Raw genomic sequence first — 9,577 nt, forward strand, 5'->3', positions numbered from 1 at the left:
GGCGTGGTAGGGAGATGGCTAATGGCTGTGTTGGTGGGGGAAAAATTGGTACGGTGTATAGGTAAGAGTGGTGGTGAGGGGGATGTGGAGTAGATAAGGCTTATAATTTAGCGTGATGGGTCTGTGTGTGTTAAAGTGGTAGTGGTGCGATTTAAAATTTGTGAGGTTATGGTGTAAATGTGGGTGATAATATATCGTTATGAGAGGAGTGAGTGAGTGTGGTATTGTAGTATATAGGAAGGCGGTGATAAAAGATGAAGATGGTGATAGGTTGAGATAAGTAGGTGGAGAGGTGGTTGTGTCCCTTCTACCCCAACATAACTAATTGATAAACAACAGGCAATTAATAAACTTGATAGTAATTGATAGCAATTTACTAATCAGCAATTGATAATATTTGATACTTGATTCGGTGCATGCCAGCTAAAAAATACTTTTCGATTTATACCAATTAAACGCACTTGACTGTCAATTGTTATCAAATAAATCACTTATTAATTTCTATCAATTAAAATTTTGATTATCAATTCTTATTAACTGTTATCAATTTTGAATTAATTTTCATCAATTGGTCTCACCCGAATTTACCTTGCTAGCAGAGCTTTTTCCTTTTTACAAATGTCGTGCAATTGTTTGAATTTGAAGCAGTTATTTTCTCATTTACATAATATATTTATCTTATTAGGTTCAAGTATAATGCAACGTATGTCATCAGGCATTTTGATGATTATTTCAGCGGATTGGCGGATTTTGGAAATACAGCGGGTCACGGATCTGTTGACAATTTGGGCACGGATTTCGGATTTTGACTGCTTTGACGGTCGAATTTCGGATTTTAAATGAATTTCAATCGATGCTATTGTTTATCTGTCAAACCATGCGGATCTAAAAATATCTGCGGATCCACGGATTTGCCCCGAAAATGTTGCGGATCGGAGGATTTACATACCCCTATTCACCCCCCCCCCCCCCCCCCCCCCCCCCCCATTTCCAAAACAACAGGTACATACATGTTCGGTTCGACGTACATGCCTTACGTACCTTATATACAATCTACAGTATTATATCAATCTATGATACCATGCAGTGCAGGCCTTGCTGTCAGTAATATACTACCCTGGTTCCAGGGCCTCGAACGTCTTCATTTAGTGGCGCGTTATTTCGACGTACGCTAGGTTCAGAATCTGAACTTGGTCGCTGATTGGCCAATTGACGCGTGGTCATGGAAACCAAAATGTTAAAACCGGTTTCACAATCTGATAAATCGAAATAACGCCTCGAGAGGCCAGAGCCTTGTGGCAAGCTGGGCTACGAAAAAGAGAGACGTTCGAGGCTCTGGGACCAGGGTAGTAATATAGTCTTCTCTCGGAAGCCCAGCAGGACAACTGCCCAATTCGGTTTCGGAATTCCGTGTTTTGCAAACAACAGCAAGATTTTGTGCTTTTGCGAGTTTGTATTTTGCTTTTGCGAGTTTGTATTTTGCTTTTGCGAGTTTGTATTTTGCTTTTGCGAGTTTGTGTTTTGCTTTTGCGAGTTTGTACTTTGCTTTTGCGAGTTTGTACTTTGCTTTTGCGAGTTTGTATTTTGCTTTTGCGAGTTTGTATTTTGCATTTGCGAGTTTGTATTTTGCTTTTGCTAGTTTGTACTTTGTATTTGCTAGTTTGTACTTTGCATTTGCCCTTTAAATATTTGTGGCAGTTGCAATGACTGCATTTCCCTCTAGAGAATACTTTATGATCTGGGAAAATATAAATACACGAATAGATACCAAGAAATAAACTTCCGTCATCCCCCGGTACTTTAACCTTTACATTAATTTACCTTTAGGGAACGTGCTGGTCATAGCTGGTATTAAATAACAGCAGTCAAATAGCGTAATACGAAAAGCAGGGGCGTAGCCAGCCAAAAATGCAGTAAATGTATGAGACATTATCTATAATACAGGAGAAAATGCCTATTGAAAGGGCCTTTTGGTCCCCCTCCTGTTAAAAATCCTGGCTACTCAAATCGAAAAAAAAAATGCATTCGCGAAGGTGTGTATTACTGAATCAATGTATAATAAAACCATTCCTGAATTCAGTTTTAGTGAAGTGATAACAGGAATAAACAATGTCTTGCCAGGTGGAATCTATCTCGGCCCCCGGCTTCGCGGGATATCACTAAAACCTCATCCAATATTTTTTTTAGAATCATCAAGACTCACGTTCTTTTAGATCAATACAGCAGAGAATGTCGAATTGGGTATTGTAGTCCAGTTATAGTACGTATCTACGCATCTGTAATTCATTTCAAAAAAGCAAACTTCGTCACCTCCATTTCCAAATAGTATTGTAATATAAGCCGCGTTTCTAGCCTCGCAAAGGAAAATGTTCAAACTGCACTTGCAACCCTCCCCCTCCCATCCTACGGGGTATGGTGTATGTTACAACAGGAACTTTTACGCACAGTTAACGCGCCAAATTGGCACAACTTTTTCACGGCAAATTCTTAAGCATCAGTAAAGTTACAGAGCCGCAGCAGGCCACGAAAAATAGGGAATGGGGTGGGGGTGGGGGGCACAATACAGAAACATAAAGAAAATATTTGGTTATACTGGTCATTTCCTTATAATTTTTTTAAAATATTTGGGGGGTGGGGTCAGGTTCTTCCAGTGTCCCACCCCCAGCTACGGCCCTGCGTTATTATGTTATTTTTTAATCCTTTTATTTCTTCATTACCAACAGAACATGACACGTTCCGCACAAAGTTTGAGTTTCACTCTGTAGTGTGTACCATTGCTCTGATGTAATTTTGCGCCTTACATCTCAAAATCTCTAAATTCTAAAGCCTCGAAAGTGGACCTGCTGGTCGTGTGCTGTACTAAACTTCAGAATACAAACCCACTGATATGCATTCATCTAGTATTGATCTTTATTATATACATACTGAGAAATACTCACTGAAAACATATTCAGTAAATTTTCGTTCGTTCACTGGTCTCAGCCATTCGGAGACGCGAACGGTGTTTTTTCACCGTAAAGAAAAGTCGTTCGCGGTTCTGATTGGACGAACGATATTTTTTCACTGTACTTGAATAGCTTCAATCCCAACGCATCAACGAGTGCATAAAAATCGTACAAGCATTTTCCATTCAGTAATTTATTTTTTTCATAGATGTCGAGATTTTAGAGATTAAAAAGTGCACTACTTGTGTAACATGAGATACAGATTCGTGCGTGACATTAGCGAGACGGATTCATTTCAATGTCTGTCTTCAACTGAACCGTCGAACAGCACATCGGAGCCTCTTCAGCCAAGTCTAATAAAATGTTATGTAATAAGCTTATGATAAATTTCTCAGTATGTATATAATGCTTTGTACAGTTTTTATTCACGAGTTGTGCAGTATTAAAAAACGAACAAGTGAGCCCAGCGATTTTTTCATGTAGTACCAGACATTTAAATATGGGAGGATATAATACAGAATATATACAGAAAGGGATATAATACAGAAAGATTAAGAAAAATATAGGGGGACCAGCCACATCCTTACTAGTCATTTCTTTTTTTTAAATACAGGGGAGGATGTACCAATACCCCAGTGCCCCACCCCTTGCTAAAGCCCTGTTGTATAGTCTGTCACGTTTTATAGGAATCAACGAATAAATCTTTCTTGAAAACTATTCTAAAATTATCTCCACCCCCTGAGAGTAATCAATTACTCTATATTTGAACATAACAAACATCACATGATGAAATATCTTACTCTCTAGGTACTGTATGGCTGTCAGTTTATTAAGATATTCACATCATACTGAAATCAGCCCAATTAACATTGATAATTATTGGAATAATTACATATTATTTCTATATTTAATTACATGTATGGAGATATTGTAGTATTGGTCAATAAATTTGATACATTTGTTGTTCTCATTGTTTTCCCAAGTGGAGTACATATTCAGTTCCCTCAGGGCAGAACAGGGACAGTCTATTGCAGAGACTAGGCCACTAACAATGGTGCACTTGTCCAGCTGTAAATAAATGAAACAAGACAAGGCTTAAGCAGATAGCCCTTGTGTTACTATATTCAGTTAGAGTATGGTGTAGATTATTTTATTTCAAATTACTTGTCAGTACAATACTCAATATATAAGTAAACTCCACCCCCTGAGATAGAAACTTTTGTATCTAAGAAAGAAACTTTTGTATCAAGAAAGATGGCACTTTTAGGAAGTGCATCAATATATTCAATGAAGACACTTCAGAGTTGTCTCTTAGTGCGAGTTTTGTGACAACTGGCAGATGTTGCCATCTGGAAACATACTTAGCCAAATAGAGAAGTTCTAATTTTATCCCTAGAAAACAGAACCACTGATTACTAAAGCAGCAAAACCACTTATCACTGAATCCTTCAGGCCAAGGGGGATCTTTATATCAGATGACAAGGATGCTTGTAGCTTGAAATATCTTAAAAAAATCCTGTCCATACTATATGGGGGTCCCCCTCCAGGAATCTAAGGGTGTGAGCATTGCCCTCAATATGTCCCTATGGACATCAGCTTTAATGCTCTTGGCCAAACTCACCTATCAAAGGTGCTCCTAGGGGCTTGCCTATCACATGACCACTCACACAATTCAGGGCGTCCATCAGGTTAACACGAACCATCTTTAAACGCCTGAAGTTGCGCTGGCTAATTAGCTCCCTCTCTGATTGGCTGAGAGTTGTTAGTGCCAGGAAGACATGGTTGTGCACCTGGTCTAGTGTCAGGTCTGTGGATGGACTTGATAGCTTGATGACTTTCTGTGAGGCAAAGGATGTTTTGGGGGTCTCTTTGGGTACAGATTCCCAAGCATGATCTTTTATAGCACCTAGCTTACTCTTTAGTCTTGAATTCTCTTCTCTTAGCTTTTTGAGCGCTGTATTCAGCACATCAACCTGTCCTGATATTCTCTCAAGGGCATTCTCACTGGAGACTGCTGTGTTCTCATGGATCTGGTCGAGATGTTTCAGATTTTCTAATGATCTACCGAGCTGTGAAGTGAGTTCACTGTTCTCCAGCTCAAGATCATCGATGTACTTCTGCAGAGCTAATTTCTGCTCATCATTCTTCCTGAGCATTTCTTTCATCGTCGCCATCACACCCTTGGTGGCCTCTGTAGACCTCTCTGCTCCCCTCAGCTCCACCCTTAGCTCTGTTTTCTCATTTTCCATACGTTCAAGCTCATCTTGAAGGGATTCAATCCTGTTGTCTTTGGCTTTAAGCTCATTGTTTAGATTATCTAGTTCAGCTTGAAGGAGGAGGTTTTCGTTAATGAGGTTTTCATTGTTATGATTTACTGCGGCAAAAAGACTTTCCAAGGTTTCAGTTTGTTGTTTGTAGTGTTTTAGATCTTCTTGAATCCTAGCTCCCGAGATAACTGGGACCACACAAGTAGAGTGCTTGATTGTGTCTGTGATCTGGCAAAAAAATAGAAATCATAAAACTCGTGTTACTGTCTGCATTTTGCAACGATCTCATCTCTTTGTGGATTGTAAAAGAGGCGACCAGGAAAGCCTAGCAAACAAGTTCATGAACAATATCATAAGCTTCTCAAGAAACTTAAAAAGTATCTTGCTAAACGTAAGTTAATGGACTTCAATAGAGATTTGGGAGCGCGAATACTAATGAATTTACCTTATCAGGAGATCCCTTATTTGCAAATTCGCGACTTTCTTGTCGACAAGCAGGTGCTGCCGTATTATCAGGGACTGCACTAAGCTGTGTTGAGACTGCTTCGTTCCCTCTGATCACCGGTGGCTTCCAATCGCTTCCTTTCTTGCTCAGTGTCGAGCTCGGCCGCTTGCAAGAGGAAGGTGGGATAACCACCTTTCGAGGGCAAAGCGATGACTTGTCAAATTTCAGCCTCAACATATTTGACCTTGAAGGGCAACCAAATCGGGCGCTCCTCGCAAACGCAGACATCTTTAGTTGAGAACAATTCAAATAATTTTTCTGAAAGTAAAACTGATAGACTTCCTCGTGAAAAACGTCTGGCTTTTTGTGACTGAGAAATCTTCGCATAAATATTTATGAAGTTGCCACAGAAACCGAGAGGGAAGGGTGCGTCACAACGCGCGTGCTCAACCCTGCTTCCTGATAGGCTGGGCTACTCGAGGATTTAGGCGCGCTTGCGAAAATCGATCTTCCGCTCGCGACGAGAGTTCCCCCGAAATCAAAAGAAACAAGAAACAACCACAACAAGTAACGAAGGGATATCTTGATTTGACGTAGATAACACTATTTTTTTATAAGAACGTCCAGCCTGAGATTTCACCAAATTTTAAGAACATGCTAAGAACATGCCGAGGCTGAGATACGCAGATAGCAGAAAAATTTCCTTTTTTAGTCCTGATGCGTTCTAAAATGCAGAATCAAATTGTGCTCATAGTAACAAGCTTATTATTGCTATTGATCATAAGTGTAATTATATTCTCTTCCTAATAATTCATTGGGTATTATATTCTTTATATACAATAAAATTTAAGAACATCGTTATGAACATATTCAGCCTCAAAATGTCCCAAAAATAAGAACGGCCCAGCCTCAACTGAAAATTAGACGTTCTTATAAAATTAAAGAGTGTACATAAATATCATGTGCATCTGAATTGCAGCTCATTACGCCAGCCCAGAACTCGTGCACTGGGGGCACGTGACCCCTCCAATATTTTTAAAAAATTATAAGGAAATGACCTGTAGGGGAGTTTCCGTGCCCCAAAATATTTTCTTAAGGTTTCTGTATTGTGCCCCCCCCCCCCCCCCCCCACCTCATATATTTTGAAGCTTTGAATGTGCGGCATGTGTGAAATCGCATGATCTCCGACGTCCGGGAAAATATGAAATTTTGTAAGCTTTGAAACGCCAAAATTACTTTTGACACCAGGTTCTTTATTATTACTTATGAATTTTTCAAATAAGATTTTTTAGTATTACACGTATTCTTGTAGAATAGGGTAGGTCGTCCCCTGACATACAGGGTCGGATCTAGGGAGGGGTGGGACGACTGGGTCTCGTCAGTCGGCACCCCTATTTTTAGATATTTAGCTTAAAAATAACAAGACAATATAGGGAAATCGGCGATAGAACAATGAATCCGGCCCCTCCTTTATGAAACCTTTGCTTCGACCCCCCTTACTGTGTTTTGTTTTTCAAATTTCTTCACTGCCAAAAGATTATGACAATAGAATATGTCTGTCTAGTGCGTACCATTGCTTCGGGCGTAATCACCAGACCTCTAATAAATGCTATTTCTACGACATCATTAATTTATAGCGGTAAGGGATAGACCATTTGATATTTGACGGGTGGGGGGGGGGTGGCTTATGTTTTTCTGTTCTATTTTTTCCCCGGGCAGCTTTGCTGCTTGGGTTTTTCCTCCTCGAAGGATGTGGCGATTTTTCTGCCACCCATTGCTTCCCCAATTTTTAAGGGCCTGCGTCTAGCTCGATTTGTTTTTTTTATCGGCCACTTCCCCTGTCAAATATTTATTCAACAATTCACCATTCCGCTCCACTCCTTTCGATCTCAGCTATGACCTAAGTGCAATCACCAGCCACACCAAGCTGTCTTGTTGTCCTTGTTGCAGTGTTTGTGTCGTGCTACATCAACTTCTGTAATAGAAATCCCTCATTCCAGACTTAGAAATCATTTCATTCTACAACGCCGTATACAGGATATAATCGATATAAGTGCGACACATAAGAATTGGAGCACGATGTATACTACATCATGCAGCCCATGGCCCTAGGCGGCAATACCATCGATCGGGTGCAGTCGTTCAAGCTGCTTGGCGTTCTCATATCGTGTGACTTGACATGGGTTGCGCACTGCGACTTCATAATTAAGAAGGCTAACAAAAGGCTTTATGCTCTAAGAATACTTAAGAAATGGGACCTGGATGCCATAGAGCTGATAACAGTCTACCGGTCACTTATCAGATCGGTCATTGAATATGCGTCTGCAGCCTTCGCGAACCTTCCAAATTATCTGTCTGACGCCCTAGAGAATGTTCAGAGGCGTGCGCTCAAGATCGCTTTCCCAGGTAGTAGTTATGAGGGCTCACTCACGCTTGCAAACCTTCCAACGTTGCACGAGCGAAGAAATACCGCATGCCAGCGATTCGTTTCCAGAATCAAACCAGAGAATCCTCTTTTTCCTATCATTAAAGGGCGTCGCATTACGCATGATCCAGGTTATAATCTCAGATCTAAATCTAAATCTTATCAGAGGCCTACTAATACGAGTCGTTTCAACGAGTTCGTTACTGTTAAATATGCTAATTACATTTGATTAATTGTACTTTATTGTATTGCTTACTTGTATCTCAGACTCACCTGTAATCCAGTCTATACTGCGAAAGGTTGAATTAAACTCATTATTATTATTAAGAACTTTATATTTATCGCGATATTTCCATATCCCTTACCTTGAATGTACCTATCTTTATCAATAATAACAAGACGCTGCCATATATGTCCCGATATGCCTCTCTGCTCCCCCTTTATTCCTCCTGCTAGATTCACCTCGTCAAGATTTTCTCAATTTCTGCTCATCTTCCAAGAGATCAGCCTTGAAGTGTGGATATAAAGTCAGAAAGTGATAAAAAGTCTCCCCCAGGTAATTCTAATATTATCATAACATAAAAGCTCTTTTAAGCCCCAATATATCGAGCCAATTTGTATGGTAGTTTATAATAACGAAAATAATTCAGAAATCCTAGATTGCATGATCAGGAAGAAATAGTTTTTCGGTTAAGTTCGTAGTTTGGTTTAAAATTGTTTTCATGAAAAATATGGAGAGCTGATGTGAATCACAACAACACATGTTTAGATTAAAATCTTCTTTTTGTTAAACTGCCTAAGGGTAGAAGCCCGGGGGATACTCCCTTTAAATTTGGGGTGGGAGTGACGGCGACGTATTTTTTGGGATTTGAAATCCGAGGTTTGGTATTTTTTAGGGTCTTCTAAGCAAAGCATATCAAAAATAAAAAACATGGTATTTTTTTAGGATCTACGAACGCGAGGTACTTTTTTTCTTTAAAGGGCGACCCGCGGCCATGTTTTCGATTTAAACAAGCTGTGATAAGGGGCTGCGATATTTTCTTCATTGCTCTATTCGCGGAGCCGCCGCGTGAAAGTAGGATAAACACGGGATTAACACACATCTTTGTAAGAGGTTTTTTGGGGGGTTGTGACTATTTCGTACCGTGGTATTTTTTAGGGTATTTTTCGGGGGTCTCCGACGGTCACCCCTACCCATTCTACCCCAGAGAACATATAAAACAATTTGAGCCCAAAATTGTCGTTTTTGGCGGTCCATTCCATATAAGGAAACTAATATATTCCTTATTTGGAAAATCTGTTTGATTCTTGTAATTTTTTAGCGTACCCTAGGGGCTTCGTAAACTTTATAACTTGTAACCAGAAGAGAAAAAAACAGTTACTGTGACCATCTTCAGTATGTTGAGAAGGTCCCTGAGAAAAAAAGTTTCGTCGGAACCATACCCCAAAAACGACAACGTTTTCTTCATATGTACACATGTTAATGCAAAATGGG

General features: G+C 39.9%; 1 protein-coding gene across 1 annotated transcript; it reads right to left on the reverse strand.

The window, feature by feature from the left end:
- Positions 1-2,705: 2,705 nt before the first annotated feature.
- Positions 2,706-6,306, reverse strand: LOC5517713 (myosin heavy chain, muscle). Its single transcript, XM_001637674.3, has 3 exons — positions 5,658-6,306; positions 4,567-5,440; positions 2,706-4,013 (listed from the first exon to the last, which is right to left on the reverse strand). The coding sequence occupies exons 1-3, from the start codon at positions 6,042-6,044 to the stop codon at positions 3,991-3,993; spliced, it is 1,284 nt and encodes a 427-aa protein (XP_001637724.3). The 5' UTR covers positions 6,045-6,306; the 3' UTR covers positions 2,706-3,990.
- Positions 6,307-9,577: the final 3,271 nt, after the last annotated feature.

This window comes from Nematostella vectensis, chromosome 10 (assembly GCF_932526225.1).
Source record: "Nematostella vectensis chromosome 10, jaNemVect1.1, whole genome shotgun sequence".
Classification (NCBI taxonomy): domain Eukaryota; kingdom Metazoa; phylum Cnidaria; class Anthozoa; order Actiniaria; family Edwardsiidae; genus Nematostella; species Nematostella vectensis.

Bases quoted from the DNA above. Each gene is read 5' to 3' on its own strand.
- LOC5517713 (XM_001637674.3), bottom strand. From the start codon at position 6,044: ATGCGAAGATTTCTCAGTCACAAAAAGCCAGACGTTTTTCACGAGGAA. The intron at 5,441-5,657 runs GTAAATTCATTA...TTTTTTTGCCAG, and splicing joins ATAAGGGATCTCCTGATAAG to ATCACAGACACAATCAAGCA. The intron at 4,014-4,566 runs GTGAGTTTGGCC...ATTTATTTACAG, and splicing joins CCTAGGAGCACCTTTGATAG to CTGGACAAGTGCACCATTGT.